This window comes from Anomaloglossus baeobatrachus, chromosome 11 (assembly GCF_048569485.1).
Source record: "Anomaloglossus baeobatrachus isolate aAnoBae1 chromosome 11, aAnoBae1.hap1, whole genome shotgun sequence".
Taxonomy (NCBI): Eukaryota; Metazoa; Chordata; class Amphibia; order Anura; family Aromobatidae; genus Anomaloglossus; species Anomaloglossus baeobatrachus.
The window spans coordinates 47,573,423-47,598,042 of NC_134363.1; the positions used below are offsets into that span (position 1 = coordinate 47,573,423).

The 24,620-nt window shown below is 47.3% G+C and overlaps 1 protein-coding gene across 1 annotated transcript; it reads left to right on the plus strand.

The window, feature by feature from the left end:
* Positions 1 to 16,477: 16,477 nt before the first annotated feature.
* Positions 16,478 to 23,848, plus strand: LOC142257122 (ferritin, middle subunit-like). The gene is made up of 4 exons (XM_075329214.1): positions 16,478 to 16,962; positions 21,793 to 21,939; positions 22,741 to 22,866; positions 23,593 to 23,848. The coding sequence occupies exons 1-4, from the start codon at positions 16,861 to 16,863 to the stop codon at positions 23,737 to 23,739; spliced, it is 522 nt and encodes a 173-aa protein (XP_075185329.1). The 5' UTR covers positions 16,478 to 16,860; the 3' UTR covers positions 23,740 to 23,848.
* The last annotated feature ends 772 nt before the right edge of the window (positions 23,849 to 24,620 follow it).

A 24,620-nucleotide genomic window follows, 5' to 3' on the forward strand; every position in this document is an offset into this window, starting at 1 on the left:
AATAATGGGCCCACATAGCTCTCCATACAGAATAATGGGCCCCACATAGCCCTCCATACAGAATAATGGACCCCACATAGCCCTCCATACAGAATAATGTGCCCTACATAGCCCACCATACAGAATAATGGAACCCACATAGCCTTCCATACAGAATAATGGGCCCCACATAGTCCTCCATACAGAATAATGGGCCCCACATAGCCCTCCATACAGAATAATGGGCCCCACATAGCCCTCCATACAGAATAATAGCCCCACATAGCCCTCCATACAGAATAATAGCCCCACATAGCCCTCCATACAGAATAATGGGCCCCACATAGCCCTCCATACAGAATAATGGGCCCACATAGCTCTCCATACAGAATAATGGGCCCCACATAGCCCTCCATACAGAATAATGGGCCCCACATAGCCCTCCATACAGAATAATGTGCCCCACATAGCCCTCCATACAGAATAATGTGCCCCACATAGCCCTCCATACAGAATAATGGGCTCCACATAGTCCTCCATACAGAATAATGTGCCCCACATAGTCCTCCATACAGAATAATGGACCCACATAGTCCTCCATACAGAATAATGTGCCCCACATAGTCCTCCATACAGAATAATGTGCCCCACATAGCCCTCCATACAGAATAATGGGCCCCACATAGCCCTCCATACAGAATAATGTGCCCCACATAGTCCTCCATACAGAATAATGGACCCCACATAGCCCTCCATACAGAATAATGGGCCCCACATAGCCCTCCATACAGAATAATGGGCCCCACATAGTCCTCCATACAGAATAATGGACCCCACATAGCCCTCCATACAGAATAATGGGCCCCACATAGCCCTCCATACAGAATAATGGGCCCCACATAGCCCTTCATACAGAATAATGGGCCCCACATAGTCCTCCATACAGAATAATGGGCCCCACATAGCCCTCCATACAGAATAATGGGCTCCACATAGCCCTCCATACAGAATAATGGGCCCCACATAGCTCTCCATACAGAATAATGGGCCCCACATAGTCCTCCATACAGAATAATGGGCCCCACATAGTCCTCCATACAGAATAATGAGCCCCACATAGCCCTCCATACAGAATAATGGGCCCCACATAGCCCTTCATACAGAATAATGTGCCCTACATAGCCCTCCATACAGAATAATGTGCCCCACATAGTCCTCCATACAGAATAATGTGCCCCACATAGTCCTCCATACAGAATAATGTGCCCCACATAGTCCTCCATACAGAATAATGGACCCCACATAGCCCTCCATACAGAATAATGGGCCCACATAGCCCTCCATACAGAATAATGTGCCCCACATAGTCCTCCATACAGAATAATGTGCCCCACATAGCCCTCCATACAGAATAATGTGCCCCACATAGCCCTCCATACAGAATAATGTGCCCCACATAGTCCTCCATACAGAATAATGTGCCCCACATAGTCCTCCATACAGAATAATGGGCCCCACATAGTCCTCCATACAGAATAATGGGCCCCACATAGTCCTCCATACAGAATAATGGGCCCACATAGCCCTCCATACAGAATAATGGGCCCCACACAGTCCTCCATACAGAATAATGGGCCCACATAGCCCTCCATACAGAATAATGTGCCCCACATAGCCCTCCATACAGAATAATGGGCCCCACATAGCTCTCCATACAGAATAATGGGCCCCACACAGTCCTCCATACAGAATAATGGGCCCCACATAGTCCTCCATACAGAATAATGGGCCCACATAGCCCTCCATACAGAATAATGGCCCCACATAGTCCTCCATACAGAATAATGGGCCCCACATAGTCCTCCATACAGAATAATGGGCCCCACATAGTCCTCCATACAGAATAATGGGCCCACATAGCTCTCCATACAGAATAATGGGCCCCACATAGTCCTCCATACAGAATAATGGACCCTACATAGTCCTCCATACAGAATAATGAGCCCCACATAGCCCTCCATACAGAATAATGGGCCTCACATAGCCCTCCATACAGAATAATGTGCCCTACATAGCCTTCCATACAGAATATTGGGCCCCACATAGTCCTCCATACAGAATAATGGGCCCCACATAGTCCTCCATACAGAATAATGGGCCCCACATAGCCCTCCATACAGAATAATGTGCCCCACATAGCCCTCCATACAGAATAATGGGCCCCACATAGCTCTCCATACAGAATAATGGGCCCCACATAGTCCTCTATACAGAATAATGGGCCCCACATAGCCCTCCATACAGAATAATGTGCCCCACATAGCCCTCCATACAGAATAATGGGCCCCACATAGCCCTCCATACAGAATAATGGGCCCCACATAGCTCTCCATACAGAATAATGGGCCCCACATAGTCCTCTATACAGAATAATGGGCCCCACATAGCCCTCCATACAGAATAATGGGCCCCACATAGCCCTCCATACAGAATAATGGGCCCCACATAGTCCTCTATACAGAATAATGGGCCCCACATAGCCCTCCATACAGAATAATGTGCCCCACATAGCCCTCCATACAGAATAATGTGCCCCACATAGCCCTCCATACAGAATAATGGGCCCACATAGCCCTCCATACAGAATAATGGGCCTCACATAGCCCTCCATACAGAATAATGTGCTCCACATAGCCTTCCATACAGAATAATGGGCCCCACATAGTCCTCCATACAGAATAATGGGCCCACATAGCCCTCCATACAGAATAATGTGCCCCACATAGTCCTCTATACAGAATAATGGGCCCCACATAGCCCTCCATACAGAATAATGGGCCCCACATAGTCCTCTATACAGAATAATGGGCCCCACATAGCCCTCCATACAGAATAATGTGCCCCACATAGCCCTCCATACAGAATAATGTGCCCCACATAGCCCTCCATACAGAATAATGGGCCCACATAGCCCTCCATACAGAATAATGGGCCTCACATAGCCCTCCATACAGAATAATGTGCTCCACATAGCCTTCCATACAGAATAATGGGCCCCACATAGTCCTCCATACAGAATAATGGGCCCCACATAGTCCTCCATACAGAATAATGGGCCCCACATAGCCCTCCATACAGAATAATGTGCCCCACATAGCCCTCCATACAGAATAATGGGCCCCACATAGCCCTCCATACAGAATAATGGGCCCCACATAGTCCTCTATACAGAATAATGGGCCCCACATAGCCCTCCATACAGAATAATGTGCCCCACATAGCCCTCCATACAGAATAATGTGCCCCACATAGTCCTCCATACAGAATAATGGGCCCCACATAGTCCTCCATACAGAATAATGGGCCCACATAGTCCTCCATACAGAATAATGTGCCCCACATAGCCCTCCATACAGAATAATGTGCCCCACATAGCCCTCCATACAGAATAATGGGTCCCACATAGCCCTCCATACAGAATAATGGGCCCCACATAGTCCTCTATACAGAATAATGGGCCCCACATAGCCCTCCATACAGAATAATGTGCCCCACCTAGTCCTCCATACAGAATAATGGGCCCACATAGCCCTCCATACAGAATAATGGGCCCACATAGCTCTCCATACAGAATAATGGGCCCTACATAGCCCTCCATACAGAATAATGTGCCCCACATAGTCCGCCATACAGAATAATGGGCTCCACATAGTCCTCCATACAGAATAATGGGCCCCACATAGCCCTCCATACAGAATAATGGGCCCCACATAGCCCTCCATACAGAATAATGGGCCCACATAGCTCTCCATACAGAATAATGGGCCCTACATAGCCCTCCATACAGAATAATGTGCCCCACATAGTCCTCCATACAGAATAATGGGCCCCACATAGCCCTCCATACAGAATAATGGGCCCCACATAGCCCTCCATACAGAATAATGGGCCCCACATAGCCCTCCATACAGAATAATGGACCCTACATAGTCCTCCATACAGAATAATGTGCCCCACATAGCCCTCCATACAGAATAATGGGCCCCACATAGCCCTCCATACAGAATAATGTGCCCCACATAGTCCTCCATACAGAATAATGAGCCCCACATAGTCCTCCATACAGAATAATGGGCCCCACATAGCCCTCCATACAGAATAATGAGCCCCACATAGCCTTCCATACAGAATAATGGACCCCACATAGTCCTCCATACAGAATAATGGGCCCCACATAGTCCTCCATACAGAATAATGGGCCCCACATAGCCCTCCATACAGAATAATGGGCCCCACATAGCCCTCCATACAGAATAATGGGCCCCACATAGCCCTCCATACAGAATAATGGGCCCCACATAGCCCTCCATACAGAATAATGTGCCCCACATAGCCCTCCATACAGAATAATGGGCCCCACATAGTCCTCCATACAGAATAATGGGCCCCACATAGTCCTCCATACAGAATAATGGGCCCACATAGTCCTCCATACAGAATAATGTGCCCTACATAGCCCTCCATACAGAATAATGTGCCCCACATAGCCCTCCATACAGAATAATGGGTCCCACATAGCCCTCCATACAGAATAATGGGCCCCACATAGTCCTCTATACAGAATAATGGGCCCCACATAGCCCTCCATACAGAATAATGTGCCCACATAGCTCTCCATACAGAATAATGTGCCCCACATAGTCCTCCATACAGAATAATGGGCCCCACATAGCCCTCCATACAGAATAATGGGCCCCACATAGCTCTCCACACAGAATAATGGGCCCACATAGCCCTCCATACAGAATAATGGGCCCCACATAGCCCTTCATACAGAATAATGGGCCCCACATAGTCCTCCATACAGAATAATGGGCCCACATAGTCCTCCATACAGAATAATGGGCCCACATAGTCCTCCATACAGAATAATGGGCCCCACATAGCCCTTCATACAGAATAATGGGCCCCACATAGTCCTCCATACAGAATAATGGGCCCCACATAGCCCTCCATACAGAATAATGAGCCCCACATAGTCCTCCATACAGAATAATGTGCCCTACATAGCCCTCCATACAGAATAATGGGCCCCACATAGCCCTCCATACAGAATAATGGTCCCCACATAGCCCTCCATACAGAATAATGAACCCCACATAGCCCTCCATACAGAATAATGGGCCCCACATAGCCCTCCATACAGAATAATGGGCCCCACATAGCCCTCCATACAGAATAATGGGCCCCACATAGCCCTCCATACAGAATGATGGGCCCCACATAACCCTCCATACAGAATAATGGACCCCACATAGCCCTCCATACAGAATAATGAACCCCACATAGCCCTCCATACAGAATAATGGGCCTCACATAGCTCTCCATACAGAATAATGGGCCCCACATAGCCCTCCATACAGAATAATGGGCCCCACATAGCCCTCCATACAGAATAATGAACCCCACATAGCCCTCCATACAGAATAATGTACCCCACATAGCCCTCCATACAGAATAATGGGCCCCACATAGTCCTCCATACAGAATAATGGGCCCCACATAACCCTCCATACAGAATAATGGGCCCCACATAGCCCTCCATACAGAATAATGGACCCCACATAGCCCTCCATACTGAATAATGGGCCCACATAGACTTCCATACAGAATAATGGGCCCCACATAGCCCTCCATACAGAATAATGGGCCCCACATAGTCCTCCATACAGAATAATGGGCCCCACATAACCCTCCATACAGAATAATGGGCCCCACATAGCCCTCCATACAGAATAATGGACCCCACATAGCCCTCCTTACAGAATAATGGGCCTCACATAGCCCTTCATACAGAATAATGGGCCCCACATAGTCCTCCATACAGAATAATGGGCCCCACATAGCCCTCCATACAGAATAATGAACCCCACATAGCCCTCCATACAGAATAATGTACCCCACATAGCCCTCCATACTGAATAATGGGCCCACATAGCCCTCCATACAGAATAATGGGCCCCACATAGTCCTCCATACAGAATAATGGGCCCCACATAACCCTCCATACAGAATAATGGGCCCCACATAGCCCTCCATACAGAATAATGGACCCCACATAGCCCTCCATACTGAATAATGGGCCCACATAGCCCTCCATACAGAATAATGGGCCCCACATAGTCCTCCATACAGAATAATGGGCCCCACATAACCCTCCATACAGAATAATGGGCCTCACATAGCCCTCCATACAGAATAATGGACCCCACATTGCCCTCCATACAGAATAATGAACCCCACATAGCCCTCCATACATAATAATGAACCCCACATAGCCCTCCATACAGAATAATGTACCCCACATAGCCCTCCATACAGAATAATGGGCCCCACATACCCCTCCATACAGAATAATGGGCTCCACATAGCCCTCCATACAGAATAATGGGCCCCACATAGCCCTCCATACAGAATAATGAACCCCACATAGCCCTCCATACAGAATAATGGGCCCCAAATTGCCCTCCATACTGAATAATGGGCCCCACATAGTCCTCCATACAGAATAATGGGCCCCACATAGCCCTCCATACAGAATAATGGGCCCCACATAGTCCTCCATACAGAATAATGGGCCCCACATAGCCCTCCATACAGAATAATGGGCCCCAAATTGCCCTCCATACAGAATAATGGTCCCCACATAGCCCTCCATACAGAATTGTATTGTGGGCTAAATAACATATTGTGGGTATAGTTGAGCGGATCGGTCATAATCCGGGTCCGGCGGATCCGGATCGGGTTGCCGCGGAAGTCCGGATCCGATCCGAAATCCGCGGCCATATAAATCAATGGGGAACGGAAAAAAAAACCGATCCGGATCGTGCACCCCGGATCCCGGGTACTGGTCGGACTCGGATCGGAACCTCGAACCGTGCACATCCAGATTTTTCAGATCCGGGTCCGCTCAACACTAATTGTGGGCTCATCCTACACCTTTATAGCACGGGATTTGATTCTTTTTGTGAGATAAAACATTTTCCTTCCTGTTTTTAAAATGTTTTACCTCAAAGAGAGAATGATTTGCGATCCCATGCTGTAATGTGTGTATACTTTTTTACTTCCTCCCCTTCCCAGGAGATGTGGTATGATCAGACCATGTCCCTGTACAGTCAGACACAGCCATTACACAGTACACAGCAGGGACACATTTACAAGATTCTCTCAGCACAGGAACATTTTTTTTAATCACATCTAATTGTGGAAATTAATATTATTCCAAGATCCTATGATTAAAATAAAAATTTTTTAATGGGGAAAAACCCCTTTAACTGCATATATTTTGGACTAAAATTCACAATGTTGCAACATTTCCCGTCTATAACCTCTGTACTGCACTGGCTGCAAAATGAGTGAACTGAGGGTCCATCAGTGAGCGCGTTCCGATGGTAGAACAAAAGAGCTTGCAAATCTTTTAGCTGTTTTTTCAGAGCTCCTCGCAGCTGATTTATGACTAAAGCTGAATGTTCCGGGAATCAAGTTTTTTTTTAAACAGGTCCAATTGTGGAAATTATTATTATTCCAATATCTATTGATTAAAATTAAACCCCTTTAAGTAATAAAAAGTAGCGAGCACTTGACTGACACATGGATGGCATTCGAGCCCTATTAAAAAAATTTTTTGTCACTGACCCATTCACTATGAAGGGCAAAATTAATCTGTAAATCCCATCAAAAACGCCCTGTCTCTAATTTTTTTTCCAGTCGGTCCAAGAAGAAAAAGACATATGAAAATGCCTGAAGACTATAAAGTGTCTGAAGAAGACATCTGAAGAAGGCCCACGCCAGACCCCTCTGTCTACAGGGGACTGGACAGTTTCCAACACCAGCCAGCGCAAGACATTGTATGCCTCATGGTCCAGCCATTACAACCTGGGACATTTCCTAGATGACCAGATCGGGGTTGGCACGGTGGCTCAGTGGTTAGCACTGTATGGTGGCTCAGTGGTTAGCACTGCAGTCTTGCAGCACTGGGGTCCTGGGTTCGAATCCCACCAAGGACAGCATCTGCAAGGAGTTTGTATGCTCTCCCCGTCCTTGCGTGGGTTTCCTCCGGTTTTCTCGCACACTCCAAAGACATACAGATAGGGACTCTAGATTGTGAGCCCCAATGGGGACAGTGCTGCCAATGTATGTAAAGCGCTGTGGAATTAATAGCGCTATATAAAAATAAAGATTTATTTATTTATAAACACCTTTGTGAAAAAAAGTTTTATTTTTTCCCATATTTTGAATTGTATGGCAACATTTTAGCAGGCTTCTACCGAAAATATCACTGAGAAGTAGAGAAAATGCATTATTCACTGCCAGTGTGGATACATTGTAACCATGCACAGCACTGTTAGGCTACTTTCACACTTGCGTTCAGCGCAGTCCGTCACTATGGAGAATAGCGCAGTCCGTTAACGCACTGCTTTATTCTCCATAGACTCGTATGGACCACGCACTGTAACGCAAGTGTCAGTGTCGCATCCGCTGGACGACGCAGCGTTGTTATTTTGACGCTGCGTCGGGTGGAAGGAATGCAGCATGTAACGTTTTTTTGAGCGACGGAAACCTTTATTTTTCACTGCGCATGCGCTTTTTTTTTTAATCACAGAAACTTTAGTTTCTCGGTGGCCGAACGTTCAGCTGAGCGCCCGGCCGCCGACTGTGGGAGTGCTCAGCTGAGCGCCCGGCTGCCGGCATGTAAGAGTGCTCAGCTGAGCACCCGGCCGCTGGCATGTGAGAGCTCTCAGCTGAGCGCCCGGCCGCCGGCATGTGAGAGCGCTCAGCTGAGCGCCCGGCCGCCAGCATGTGAGAGTGCTCAGCTGAGCGCCCGGCCACCGGCATGTGAGAGCTCTCAGCTGAGCGCCCGGCCGCCGGCATGTGAGAGCGCTCAGCTGAGCGCCCGGCCGCCAGCATGTGAGAGTGCTCAGCTGAGCGCCCGGCCACCGGCATGTGAGAGCTCTCAGCTGAGCGCCCGGCCACCGGCATGTGAGAGCTCTCAGCTGAGCGCCCGGCCTCCAGCATGTGAGAGTGCTCAGCTGAGCGCCCAGCCGCCGGCATGTGAGAGCGATCAGCTGAGCGCCCGGCCGCCGGCATGTGAGAGCGATCAGCTGAGTGCCCGGCCACCGGCATGTGAGAGCTCTCAGCTGAGTGCCCGGCCACCGGCATGTGAGAGCTCTCAGCTGAGCGCCCGGCCTCCAGCATGTGAGAGTGCTCAGCTGAGCGCCCGGCCGCCGGCATGTGAGAGCTCTCAGCTGAGCGCCCGGCCACCGGCATGTGAGAGCTCTCAGCTGAGCGCCCGGCCTCCAGCATGTGAGAGTGCTCAGCTGAGCGCCCGGCCGCCGGCATGTGAGAGCGATCAGCTGAGCGCCCGGCCGCCGGCATGTGAGAGCGATCAGCTGAGTGCCCGGCCACCGGCATGTGAGAGCTCTCAGCTGAGCGCCCGGCCTCCAGCATGTGAGAGTGCTCAGCTGAGCGCCCGGCCGCCGACTGTGAGAGTGCTCAGCTGAGTGCCCGGCCACCGGCATGTGAGAGCTCTCAGCTGAGCGCCCGGCCACCGGCATGTGAGAGTGCTCAGCTGATCGTTCACAATAGTCTGCTGCCGATAAAACTATAAAGAAGAAAAAAAAAAAAAAAAGCTTTCCGTTGATTTGTACGATCCGTAGCATCCGCTGCATCCGTCACACAACGCAATGCAACGGATGCCATCCAACGCAAGTGTGAAACTAGCCTTACATTCAAAATTCTGCAACATTCTATTTCCATAGCAACGGTAAACAACAGTCTCTACTTATGCAGAATTCCTCAGTACAGTGCAGGTACTTGATTCCTCTTACCTGTGGTCATTTAATGTTATAATTCTGCCTGGGTGACAATTTATAAATGCTTTGTCATTGTAATATACTGGCATTGATGGTAGCAGATGTTAATTAACATGGATCTGTACCCAGCCGCTCTCAGGACCAGTGTCCATGACCTTATGTGCCAGGGGGGGTTCTGTTGTAAATGAGCCCATGGCATTGCCTACAGTTATATTACTGGACCTCAAACACAATATCATCATAGGAGGCTTATGTGCTTATTACCTTTGTATTTTTCTGAAGCCATCACTTTCTGAATGGGATGGGGGGGGTCTAACTACCAGACCCCCCAACAGATCCAGAGACTAAAGTTGTGCTACAGTTTTTGAACAGTGAGTGGCCACAAGTGCCACTGTGCAGGGAAGAACTGGGATACAGAATAGCAGCCTCTTTTTTGCCATGGTTTGAGTCAATAAATTCAAATATTGGTTCTATTATGGGATATGCCATAATGTTAAACTCCTTTGAAGGCCCCCTTAAACATTAGGCTCGCTAAAGGTGCCTTTAGATGGGCAGTTGTCGGCCCGTTAACGAGCACTGGTTAAATGGAATGTGTCATCGGGTTTTTGCTATGTAATCTGAAGACAGCATGCTGCAAGGGTTAACACAGAGAATTCAGGGATGCCAGTATTGTCATAGTCCGATCTGTGTATTTGCTATGTTTGTTTAAGCAGCAGGACCCTTATCATTGCTGTCAAGCGCAGGGCAGTCTGGCACACCCCTTCCTGTGATTGACACCTCACTTTCAATGTACAATCTCTATAGAGACCCTGGTGTAGGCAGGGATAGGTCTCTCAGCTCTGCTACATGGCTAAATCTATGTAGGCAGGGATAGCTCTCTCAGCTCTGCTACATGGCTAAATCTATGTAGGCAGGGATAGCTCTCTCAGCTCTGCTACATGGCTAAATCTATGTAGGCAGGGATAGCTCTCTCAGCTCTGCTACATGGCTAAATCTATGTAGGCAGGGATAGCTCTCTCAGCTCTGCTACATGGCTAAATCTATGTAGGCAGGGATAGCTCTCTCAGCTCTGCTACATGGCTAAATCTATGTAGGCAGGGATAGCTCTCTCAGCTCTGCTACATGGCTAAATCTATGTAGGCAGGGATAGCTCTCTCAGCTCTGCTACATGGCTAAATCTAAAAATTTTGACTGTGTCAGAACGGCTGCAGCCAGTAATCTAAGTGATACATTGTTGGATTCAGAATCTCTTTGCCTACATCATGGCGTTCTCAGAAGAGGAATCAAAAACCTGCTGACAAATTGCCTTTAGCTGTATACAAGTTGATTGGCGATGGTTTACTGGTCTGTTTATATAGTCCGAAAAGTACTGAAGGGCACAGAACGATTGTTAATGTGATCATTCTCAACAGATCCAGTATCATGTTATTGGCTGCACACCTGTTTACACCGGCTGATGTGCTGCTGACAATGATGAGATTGTTTACAGCATATTGGCTCCTTTAGACAGGCCAATAACATTATTATACTAAAACTCATTGTTCTCGGCAGCACGTCGTCCTGTGTGAACATGGGGGGCTGCAGATGTCGATTTTGGGTGGATCCGTTATCATGTTGTGAAGGTTTATTTAGTGGGGTCATCACAGGATGGCTATGGGGGGGGCTGCAGACGTTGATTTTAGGTGGATCCATACCCATTTTTTGTGGGGTCACCACAGGATGCCCACGGGGGCTGTAGATGTCAATTTTGGGTGGATCTGTTCTACCTTGTGTGGGGTCATCACAGGATGCCAATGGGGGCTGCAGGGTCGATTTTAGATGGATCTGTTCCCATGTTGTGTGGGGTCATCACAGAATGCCCATAGGGGGCTGCTGACGTGAATTTTGGGTGGATCCATTCCCATGTTGTGTGGGGTCATCACAGAATGCCCATGGGGGGCTGTAGACGTCAATTATGGGTGGATCCGTTCCCATCTTGTATGGAGTCATCATCCGATGCCAATGGGGGGCTGCAGGGTCGATTTTAGGTGTGCGGTCTTCACAGGTTGCCCATGAGGGCTGCAAACTATTTTGAGTGGATCCATTCCCATGTTGTCTGTAGTCATCACAGGATGCCCATGGGGGGCTGTAGATGTTGATTTTGGGTGGATCCGTTCCCATGTTTGGGGTCATCATAAGATGCCCTTTGGGGGCTGTAGACGTCTCACCTTTGTGCATTTTGCCTAAACCATTTTATCCGGTTGAGCTTAGACCCACAATGTTCTCTTCAAAAACCATTTACTGCTGTAATATAAGAGCCGTGGCCACAGTAACCCGTGCACCACCCACCAATTTACAGCCAAAACCTGCTGACGGCGCAGAATACGGCAAGACTCTGCCAAACAAGATAAGGAATTGTGCCGACAAGTGACATTTAGAAAATAAGAGTCAGCAGCCACAGAGCGGAGAGAAAGGCGAGAACAAGTCACAGGTCAGCCCCTTCTGTCATTTCCATTCACTGACAGCAAGTGATGCTTTTCCAGTTGCCAAACTCTTCAATATGTGACATTTAAAGGGGACTTGTCAGTCAATTCAAGGTGGGTGCAGCCTGACAGGTATATGTATCTGGAGATCCCAAGTGATTGACAGGTGTCTTCCATAGCCAAATACCTGTCAATCACCTGCAGTGGCGCTGGGTAAAGACGTCTGGTGAGTGGTCTTATCTCCAGCCATGGTCCCCGTCCTGGGGAGGGATGTAACAGAGCCTCATCTTTGGACCTGGGGAGGGGGTGTAACAGAGACTCATCTGTGGACTTGGGGAGGGGGTGTAACGAGACTCATTGCTGGACCTGGAGAGAGGTGTAACAGAGCCTCATCTTTGGACCTGGGGAGGGGATGTAACAGAGAATCATTTGTGGATTTGGGGAGGTGGTGTAACGAGACTCATCAATGGACCTAGGGAAAAGGTGTAACAGTGACTCATCAATGGACCTGGGGAGTGGTTGTAACAGACTCATTAATGGACCTGGGGAGTTGGTGTAACAGAATCTCATCAATGGACCTGGGGAGGGGGTGTAACAGAGATTCATCGCTTGACCTGGGGAGGGGGTGTAACAGAAATTCATCGCTTGACCTTGGGAGGGGGGTGTAACAGAGACTCATCGCTGGACCTGGGGAAAGGGTGTAACAGTGACTCATCAATGGACCTGGGGAGGGGTTGTAACAGACTCATCGCTGGACCTGGGGAGGGGGTGTAACAGAGATTCATCGCTTGACCTGGGGAGGGGGTGTAACAGAGATTCATCGCTTGACCTGGGGAGGGGGTGTAACAGAGATTCATCGCTTGACCTGGGGAGGGGGTGTAACAGAGACTCATTGCTGGACCTGGGGAGGGGGTGTAACAGAGACTCATTGCTGGACCTGGGGAGGGGGTGTAACAGAGATTCATCGCTTGACCTGGGGAGGGGGTGTAACAGTGATTCATCGCTTGACCTTGGGAGGGGGTGTAACAGAGACTCATCGCTGGACCTGGGGAAAGGGTGTAACAGTGACTCATCAATGGACCTGGGGAGGGGGTTTAACAGAGACTCATCGCTGGACCTGGGGAGGGGGTGTAACAGAGATTCATCGCTTGACCTGGGGAGGGGGTGTAACAGAGACTCATTGCTGGACCTGGGGAGGGGGTGTAACAGACTCATTGCTGGACCTGGGGAGGGGGTGTAACAGTGATTCATCGCTTGACCTGGGGAGGGGGTGTAACAGAGACTCATCGCTGGACCTGGGGAGGGGGTGTAACAAAGATTCATCGCTTGACCTGGGGAGGGCGTGTAACAGACTCATCGCTGGACCTGGGGAGGGGGGTGTAACAGAGATTCATCGCTTGACCTGGGGAGGGGGTGTAACAGAGATTCATCGCTTGACCTGGGGAGGGAGTGTAACAGAGACTCATTGCTGGACCTGGGGAGGGGGTTTAACAGAGATTCATCGCTTGACCTTGGGAGGGGGTGTAACAGAGACTCATCGCTGGACCTGGGGAAAGGGTGTAACAGTGACTCATCAATGGACCTGGGGAGGGGTTGTAACAGACTCATCAATGGACCTGGGGAGTTGGTGTAACAGAGACTCATCAATGGACCTGGGGAGGGGTTGTAACAGACTCATCGCTGGACCTGGGGAGGGGGTGTAACAGAGATTCATCGCTTGACCTGGGGAGGGGGTGTAACAGAGATTCATCGCTTGACCTGGGGAGGGGGTGTAACAGAGATTCATCGCTTGACCTGGGGAGGGGGTGTAACAGAGACTCATTGCTGGACCTGGGGAGGGGGTGTAACAGAGACTCATTGCTGGACCTGGGGAGGGGGTGTAACAGAGATTCATCGCTTGACCTGGGGAGGGGGTGTAACAGTGATTCATCGCTTGACCTTGGGAGGGGGTGTAACAGAGACTCATCGCTGGACCTGGGGAAAGGGTGTAACAGTGACTCATCAATGGACCTGGGGAGGGGGTTTAACAGAGACTCATCGCTGGACCTGGGGAGGGGGTGTAACAGAGATTCATCGCTTGACCTGGGGAGGGGGTGTAACAGAGACTCATTGCTGGACCTGGGGAGGGGGTGTAACAGACTCATTGCTGGACCTGGGGAGGGGGTGTAACAGTGATTCATCGCTTGACCTGGGGAGGGGGTGTAACAGAGACTCATCGCTGGACCTGGGGAGGGGGTGTAACAAAGATTCATCGCTTGACCTGGGGAGGGCGTGTAACAGACTCATCGCTGGACCTGGGGAGGGGGGTGTAACAGAGATTCATCGCTTGACCTGGGGAGGGGGTGTAACAGAGATTCATCGCTTGACCTGGGGAGGGAGTGTAACAGAGACTCATTGCTGGACCTGGGGAGGGGGTTTAACAGAGATTCATCGCTTGACCTTGGGAGGGGGTGTAACAGAGACTCATCGCTGGACCTGGGGAAAGGGTGTAACAGTGACTCATCAATGGACCTGGGGAGGGGTTGTAACAGACTCATCAATGGACCTGGGGAGTTGGTGTAACAGAGACTCATCAATGGACCTGGGGAGGGGGTGTAACAAAGACTCATTGCTAAACCTGGGGAGGGGGTGTAACAGAGACTCATTGCTGGACCTTGGGAGGGGGTGTAACAGCTCATCGTTGGACCTGGGGAGGGGTTGTAACAGAGACTCATCAATGAACCTGGGGAGGGGGTGTAACAGAGACTCATCAATGGACCTGGGTAGGGGGTGTAACAGAGACTCATCACTGAACCTGGGAAGGGGGTGTAAAGCACAGTTTGTTTTTTTATTGAAACTGCAGCCCTTTAAAGCTAGGGTGATTGCACTGACATTGTGGGCCCGATTAATGTTTAGCTTTTCTATTTTTATGTTGCGATATTCATAGAGGTTATTTTGCACCAAAATCTTCAAAATTGAGTTCATGAATCTTACACAAAAAATGCTCTTATTGTCTTTAATGCTTTTTCTAACTTTTTAACTATTTAGTGCAAAATAAAAAATTCAAGTGTTCTATTAAAGTGTTGCTAAATTTTTTCCCAAAAATTCAGGGGGGGGCGGGTGGAGGGCAGACGAATCCTCAAAATTGCGCATGAATCTAATACAAAAAAAATGCTCTTATTATCTTTAATGTTTTTTGGAACTTTTTACATTGTTAGTGCAAAAAAAGTTACATGTCCTACTAAAATTCTCCTAAATTTTTCCCAAAAAATTCATGGGGGGGGGGAGGGATGCATAGAGGGGGGTGGACAATAGAGGAATCTTCAAAATTGCGCAAGTCGTTCACGAATCTCACGCAAACAATAATATTATGGTTTTAATGGTTTTTTCTGACTTTAACTTTTTTAGTGCAAAAAATTACAAAAAAATAAAGAAAACGGGCGAACAGATAAAATTAAAAAAATCATCACAAATTAAAGAAGAATAAGGCTACTTTCACACATCAGTTTTTTGCCATCAGGTTCAATCCGGAAAAAAACGGGTAAAACGGATCCAGTACCGCATCCGTTTTTTCCCCATAGACTTGCATTGTTACCGGATTGTACCGGATGGCTTTGCGGTGCATCCGTTTTTTTCCGGATGCGGCAAAATAAATAAATGCGGCGGCCGGAGGCAACGTAGCTTGCAACGTTTTTTTGTCCGGCAAAAAAAAACGCATCGCGCCGGATCCGGCGCGATACGGCGTGTTTTACAATAGAAGCCTATGGACGCCGGATCCGGCGTAATGCGGTAAAAAACGGATGCGGCCGCCGGATCCGTTTTTGTTAACTGCGCATGCACCAATGTAATTAACAAAACGGATCCAGCCAAAAACCGGACGAAAAGGATGCAAAAACGGATGCAAACCGTATCCACCGGATCCGTTTTTTAACGGATCCGGCATAACGGATCCGTTAAAAAACCGGATCCGGTGGATACGGTTTTCACTTTTTTTTCAGGATCCGTTGGATCAGGAAAAAAAAGGACTGTGCCTGAATACAGAAAACTGATGTGTGAAAGTAGCCTAAGGATGTGGGCTTCTTGTGTTGAAAAAGAACACTGATGGTGCCCCCAGCTGGCTGGAATCAGTACTGCAGCAGGAAATATTCCTATACAGTCCAGATATTGGAGATGTAACTGAGACATTGGTCCACAGGGGCTGGAAATAATTAATGGAAAGAGAATACGCAGGGGTAGAAGATGATCCATACTATAACGTGACAGCCAATTATCCGGGGAGGTGCATGACTCTGCACTATGCTCCATAACGAGATCATTTGTAACATTAGCAGGTTCTGGGCTCAGATGTCCATATGATTCAGCAGAAATCAGGCTGAAGGTTGGGGTGTGAGGTGTGACTCCGGATTACGAGCCTCGCCACACTATAAAAACCCTCGTAAAGGCTGGAAACTCCCAGTCAGGAAGAGTTCTTGCTTCAACAGTGATTGAACGGAGCCCGTCCCGACACCAACCGCCGAAAAGAGTCCTCCTGCCATGTTCTTCGTGACCAAGATCCAATAACCGAGAAGATGCTGTCCCAAGTGCGCCACAACTACAGCCATGACAGCGAGGCGGCGGTGAACCGCGTGGTCAACCTCAAAATGTACTCGTCTTACACCTACCTGTCCATGGTAAGTCCCAGAGGAAGCCTACATGAGGGCGAAACATTTCCCCCATCAATTTCTGTGCTTCCATTTTAACCTTTTCAGTGCAGAAAGTGTAATTTTCTCTCCAAAAAGTCCTTAAGACGCCGGCATACAAGGTGTTTCGCAGGGAAACTTATATATTGGCGAAACTGCTTCAGAGTTTCCTGGCGAAACACCCATCAGCTGCCGGCATGTTAAGGACTATTTGGAGATGCAATGAGACTTTTTTTTTTTTTTTTTTCTAATATACATGACAGGTTCTACTATACTACTGCCCCTATGTACAAGGGTATAACTACTATAATACTGCCCCCCCCACGTACAAGGGTATAACTGCTATAATACTGCCCCCCCCCCCCTTCCCCTACGCACAAGGGAATAACTGCTATACTATTGCCCCCTATGTTTTAAGGAGAACCTGTCACTACCTCCTAATATGACTGATTTCTTTAACTAAAACATTCTTGTGCCGGTTTACTCCATAACTGGCCGTTCCTCTATTATTCCTCCTGGCTATTCCTCATTTATTCCTCCTGGATATTAATGAATAAGATGACCGCTGGGTGTTACCATTGCCGTTCACAGGGTGTAGTCTCTAAACCACCCTCCACCCTGACGGAATAATGTCTGAGTGCACAGGGACACACCCTTAACTAGTAACTTCCAGTTGTCAATTTATTCTTACATTTCCAGGAAGAATAACAGAGGAACCAACACAAAGTTGTAGGAAACTATGCTGCAGAATTGGTATATGATGTGAGGAATACATCTATTTTCTAAAATGGGTGATCCAGGAAATGTCACAGGTTGTGGTGTGGGGTTTGTTTACTTTTATTATATAAACAAAAAGTTCATTTTTCAAATCACCTTGGTACTTTCTACCTGGGAATCTGATGCTCTAACCCCCCCCCCCACCCCCCATAAATCATTAATGCACCTGAAAATATAAATCTTTGTAATATATTATCAGAGAAATCTGCTTCTTTCTCCTCCTGGACTGATTGTGTGTTCTCAATTCCTGGGTAAAATCTGTTTTCTGTGACCACTTTCCCCATTACTAAGATTGGAAATGACAGTTGGTGCTTATCTCTGATAAGATAGTACAGTTTCTTATTTTAATGCATAATATTAACTTAAAGAGTAGTTATTAAATCTAATTGACTGAGATAAAAGCAGGGGCATACTCGCATGCAGCTTTTTTTTTTTTTTTCCATTTTATACACATTTTTATGCATTTTGGAAATATATTTATATTACACTAGCTGTAGTACCCGGTGTTGCCCGGGATAATAACTGTGTGTCTGTCTTTGCCGTGTGTGTGTGTGTCTGTCTTTGCCGTGTGTGTGTGTGTGTCTGTCTTTGCCGTGTGTGTGTGTGTGTGTGTGTGTCTGTCTTTGCCGTGTGTGTGTGTGTCTGTCTTTGCCGTGTGTGTGTGTGTCTGTCTTTGCCGTGTCTGTCTTTGCCGTGTCTGTCTTTGCCGTGTCTGTCTTTGCCGTGTCTGTCTTTGCCGTGTCTGTCTTTGCCGTGTGTGTGTCTTTGCCGTGTGTGTGTGTGTGTGTGTCTTTGCCGTGTGTGTGTGTGTCTTTGCCGTGTGTGTGTGTGTGTCTTTGCCGTGTGTGTGTGTGTGTCTTTGCCGTGTGTGTGTGTCTTTGCCGTGTGTGTGTGTGTGTCTTTGCCGTGTGTGTGTGTGTGTCTTTGCCGTGTGTGTGTGTGTGTCTTTGCCGTGTGTGTCTTTGCCGTGTGTGTCTTTGCCGTGTGTGTCTTTGCCGTGTGTGTCTTTGCCGTGTGTGTCTTTGCCGTGTGTGTCTTTGCCGTGTGTGTCTTTGCCGTGTGTGTCTTTGCCGTGTGTGTCTTTGCCGTGTGTGTCTTTGCCGTGTGTGTCTTTGCCGTGTGTGTCTTTGCCGTGTGTGTGTGTCTTTGCCGTGTGTGTGTGTGTGTCTTTGCCGTGTGTGTGTCTTTGCCGTGTGTGTCTTTGCCGTGTGTGTCTTTGCCGTGTGTGTCTTTGCCGTGTGTGTCTTTGCCGTGTGTGTCTTTGCCGTGTGTGTCTTTGCCGTGTGTGTCTTTGCCGTGTGTGTCTTTGCCGTGTGTGTCTTTGCCGTGTGTGTCTTTGCCGTGTGTGTCTTTGCCGTGTGTGTCTTTGCCGTGTGTGTGTGTGTCTTTGCCGTGTGTGTGTGTGTTTGCCGTGTGTGTCTTTGCCGTGTGTGTGTGTGTCTTTGCCGCGTGTGTGTGTGTCTTTGCCGCGTGTGTGTGTGTCTTTGCCGCGTGTGTGTGTCTTTGCCGCGTGTGTGTGTGTCTTTGCCGTGTGTGTGTGTGTGTGTGTGTCTGTCTTTGCCGTGTGTGTCTTTGCCGTGTGTGTGTGTGTCTTTGCCGTGTGTGTGTGTCTTTGCCGTGTGTGTGTCTTTGCCGTGTGTGTGTCTTTGCCGTGTGTGTGTCTTTGCCGTGTGTGTGTCTTTGCCGTGTGTGTGTCTTTGCCGTGTGTGTGTGTGTGTGTGTCTTTGCCGCGTGTGTGTGTGTGTGTCTTTGCCGCGTGTGTGTGTGTGTGTCTTTGCCGCGTGTGTGTGTGTGTGTGTCTTTGCCGCGTGTGTGTGTGTCTTTGCCGCGTGTGTGTGTGTCTTTGCCGCGTGTGTGTGTGTCTTTGCCGCGTGTGTGTGTGTCTTTGCCGCGTGTGTGTGTGTGTCTTTGCCGCGTGTGTGTGTGTGTCTTTGCCGCGTGTGTGTGTGTGTCTTTGCCGCGTGTGTGTGTGTCTTTGCCGCGTGTGTGTGTGTCTTTGCCGCGTGTGTGTGTGTCTTTGCCGCGTGTGTGTGTGTGTCTTTGCCGCGTGTGTGTGTGTGTCTTTGCCGCGTGTGTGTGTGTGTCTTTGCCGCGTGTGTGTGTGTCTTTGCCGCGTGTGTGTGTGTCTTTGCCGCGTGTGTGTGTGTCTTTGCCGCGTGTGTGTGTGTCTTTGCCGCGTGTGTGTGTGTGTCTTTGCCGCGTGTGTGTGTGTGTCTTTGCCGCGTGTGTGTGTGTCTTTGCCGCGTGTGTGTGTGTGTCTTTGCCGCGTGTGTGTGTGTGTCTTTGCCGCGTGTGTGTGTGTGTGTGTCTTTGCCGCGTGTGTGTGTGTGTGTCTTTGCCGCGTGTGTGTGTGTGTGTCTTTGCCGCGTGTGTGTGTGTGTGTCTTTGCCGCGTGTGTGTGTCTTTGCCGCGTGTGTGTGTGTGTGTGTGTCTTTGCCGTGTGTGTGTGTGTGTCTTTGCCGTGTGTGTGTCTTTGCCGTGTGTGTCTTTGCCGTGTGTGTGTCTTTGCCGTGTGTGTGTCTTTGCCGTGTGTGTGTCTTTGCCGTGTGTGTGTGTGTGTGTGTCTTTGCCGCGTGTGTGTGTGTGTGTCTTTGCCGCGTGTGTGTGTGTGTGTCTTTGCCGCGTGTGTGTGTGTGTGTGTCTTTGCCGCGTGTGTGTGTGTCTTTGCCGCGTGTGTGTGTGTCTTTGCCGCGTGTGTGTGTGTGTCTTTGCCGCGTGTGTGTGTGTCTTTGCCGCGTGTGTGTGTGTCTTTGCCGCGTGTGTGTGTGTGTCTTTGCCGCGTGTGTGTGTGTGTCTTTGCCGCGTGTGTGTGTGTGTCTTTGCCGCGTGTGTGTGTGTCTTTGCCGCGTGTGTGTGTGTCTTTGCCGCGTGTGTGTGTGTGTCTTTGCCGCGTGTGTGTGTGTGTCTTTGCCGCGTGTGTGTGTGTGTCTTTGCCGCGTGTGTGTGTGTCTTTGCCGCGTGTGTGTGTGTCTTTGCCGCGTGTGTGTGTGTCTTTGCCGCGTGTGTGTGTGTCTTTGCCGCGTGTGTGTGTGTGTCTTTGCCGCGTGTGTGTGTGTGTCTTTGCCGCGTGTGTGTGTGTGTCTTTGCCGCGTGTGTGTGTGTGTCTTTGCCGCGTGTGTGTGTGTGTCTTTGCCGCGTGTGTGTGTGTGTCTTTGCCGCGTGTGTGTGTGTGTGTCTTTGCCGCGTGTGTGTGTGTGTGTCTTTGCCGCGTGTGTGTGTCTTTGCCGCGTGTGTGTGTGTGTGTGTGTCTTTGCCGCGTGTGTGTGTGTGTGTGTGTCTTTGCCGTGTGTGTGTGTGTGTCTTTGCCGTGTGTGTGTGTGTGTCTTTGCCGTGTGTGTGTGTGCCTTTGCCGTGTGCCTTTGCCGTGTGCCTTTGCCGTGTGCCTTTGCCGTGTGCCTTTGCCGTGTGTGTGTGTGTCTATCCGTCTCCCCACCGACATCTAATTACCTCACTAACAGTTTTTGTCTCTAAAGCAACCACTGACAGTTGCTATTAATAGCCTGTAGCTCCCACCTCTATTCAGTTTAATAGAGGCAGGATTTTTGTAGAGTAACTGTAAAGCACGGGGTTAAATTTTCCCGCCCAAACATAGGGAACGTCATAGACTGAGTCATATGGGGTGTCTGCAAAATTGTGTTTTTTTTTTTTTTTTTTTTTTTTTTTTTTTTTTTTATAAATGCAACTGTGTGGATTCCTTTCACACTCACACCTTTTATATATTAGATTTCCAAAAGACATAAAAATATGTATAAAATGGAATAAAAAGCTGCATGTGTGTGGTTTTTTTTTTTTTTTTTTTTTTTTCTTCCATCCATCGTGCAAAAACTACCATTTTTGGATGAACCCTTAGAAAGCAGATTTCAGGTGTGATCTCCTCTGTACTTGCAGCACTTTCTGCTGTTTCAGCACCAAAATATACATGCTGATTTTATTGAGACTGTAATGCATTAAATGTGATCATTTTTCCTGCTCTGTTTTACCTTTCTTTATACTGCTAATATTCTAATTTTTTTTTTATTTATTTTTTTTTTGTCCCTTCTAAAGTCTCACTTCTTTGAGCGTGATGACATCGCCCTCCACCATGTTGCAGAGTTCTTTAAGGAACAGAGCCACGAGGAGAAGGAGCACGCCGAGAAACTGATGGAATATCAGAACAAACGTGGCGGCCGTGTCCTTCTGCAGGATATCAAGGTGAGACGCTTCTCGGACCTGGCATCGTCCATCGTCCTGTCAAATATTCTATTGTTATAAAGACATTACCACAAATATTATGTTTATTATGTTTATTATGATATTGTGTTAATAATAATAATTAATAAACGGCACAATAATAATAATAAACATAATAATAAAAATAAATAATTATAATAATATAATTATTATTAACATAATAATATTATTATAATAATAATACATAATACATATAATAATACATATAATAATACTAATAATAATAATAATATGTATTATTATTATTATTATTATTATTATATTTATTATTATTATTATTATTATATGTATTATATTTATTATTATAATATTATATGTAGTAATAATAATAATAATAATAATAAATCTAATAAGAATAATCTAATAAGAATAATCTAATAAGAATCTAATAATAATAAGAATAATCTAATAATAATAAGAATAATCTAATAATAATAAGAATATAATAATAATAATAATAATAATCAAATAATAATAATAATCAAATAATAATAATAATAATCTAATAATAATAATAATCTAATAATAATAATCTAATAATAATAATAATCAAATAATAATAATAATAATCAAATAATAATCAGATAATAATAATCATATAATAATAATAATAATAATCATATAATAATAATCATATAATAATAATAATAATAATCATATAATAATAATAATCATATAATAATAATTTTATTGTGTTTATTATGTTTATTGGATGTTTGAGAATCTCCTCCTTTTCTATATAATTTGTCTCTTATTCTTCAGAGACCCGAGCGAGATGAGTGGGGAAACTCCTTGGACGCCATGCAAACCGCTCTGGCCTTGGAGAAATCCGTTAACCAGGCCGTGCTAGACCTGCACAATGTGGCAACAGACCGGAAAGACCCCCATGTAAGTAAACACACCAGTAACACCAGGCAACGATCTGACCATGTATACATGCAATGCTACATTGTGCTTACAAGACTGCAATAGGGTCTCAGTCAGGACCCCTGTTCTGATCAGTAGGGGTCCCACATTTCCTATAGAATTAGGTCACCATTGCAGACTTGTCACTGTTACCCGCTTCCACAGTATATGGGTGACATTGAAGACACCTCTGAATTATTTCCCTGGTGGTCAAGGGTAATAAAAGGTTTCAGTTATGGGGTCTGCCTGGTAAGAAGGCTGCTGGTGGGAAGTGAATGGAGAGATGGGACTTGTCGTTATCAGACATTAAAGGGTTACTACCCCTTCCAAAAAAAATGTGATTTTTTTTTTTTATGGATAGGGGACAAATGCAATTCTTATATGGGTAGGGGGGTTAGAACAAGAGGGAAAGCCTCTACATCCCATCCGGAAAAGCAAAGGCGCTCATGCTCCACTTGTCAATGGGACAGCCGAGTACTGAGCTAATTCCATCAGTTCCATAGACAATGAGTACAGAAAGGCCAGGAATACAGAAATCTGCTCCACGCAGGACAGAGCCCCCAATTATTCAGGAACCCTAATATCAGCATCATTGGGGTCCTTTTGGTCAGATCCCCGCGATCAGTAAACTATGATGGGATGGCTTTTTATTGGGGGAAATAACACTTTGATACACTGTATCAATAATAAAGTCTTCGTTACTTTCAGCTCTGTGACTTTTTGGAAGAGGAGCATCTGGAGGAACACGTGGAGCGCATTAAGAAGATCGGACACCACATCACCAACTTGAAGCGTCTGGGGGTCCCCAGTAATGGCATGGGGGAGTACCTGTTCGACAGGCACAGTATGAAGTAAAGCGGCTGAAACCAGCAAATCGGAGGTCCTGGGACCCCCGGAGAGTCGGGGCAATAACCCCATCCAATATGATTATAGTAATGGTGTGAATAAATACCTGTCACATCAATGTCTCCGTGTGGTGTCTTCTGTTCAGCTACAACAGCCCCCTATAGATGGACCCCTGACCTGACTAGTGAGGCTCAGCATCCATCTGTAGACGGCTGTTGCGGGGGTCTTGTTGAGTGTTGGCCTTCCACTGATCTCCGTGGCTGTATAACTAGGGACTACTAATAAATCCATGTTTTGCACCTCATGTGACAAGAGGGTGTGGTCTGTTTTGAGCGGGGGTGGGGTTTAAGATACATCAGCTTACTACAAAATCTTACATAAATGTAATGCAGAGATTTATTTATTTTTTACCATTTTTATGATCTGAAGTCAAACATCTAAGACTATGTGCAAAAGGCCTCTATCTTGAAAATTGTGTTCACAAATGTGTCTAAATCTGTGTTAGGCCTCATTCACACACCCATGTTTTTGGTATGCGTGACGTCCGTTTTCACAAGCATCGGAGACACGGACGTACGTAGACCCATCAAAATCAATGGGCCTGGTCACACGTCAGAGTTTTGACACGTTTCATGTGGAGCATACGTGTGCTCCAAATAGAGACTTGTCTGTTTTGAGACATACATGATCCATGTGACACATACCAGAAGAAGCACGTCACGTAAAAAAGAATTATTATACTTACCTGTGTCTGCTGTTGCTTCTGGGTCCGCTCATTATGCCTCATGAATATTCACTGCACTGATTGGGGACCAGGAAGCAAGTGAGACAGCTGCTTATTATGCCTCATGAATATTGACTGCAGACCTGGCAGCAAGTGAGAGCAGCTC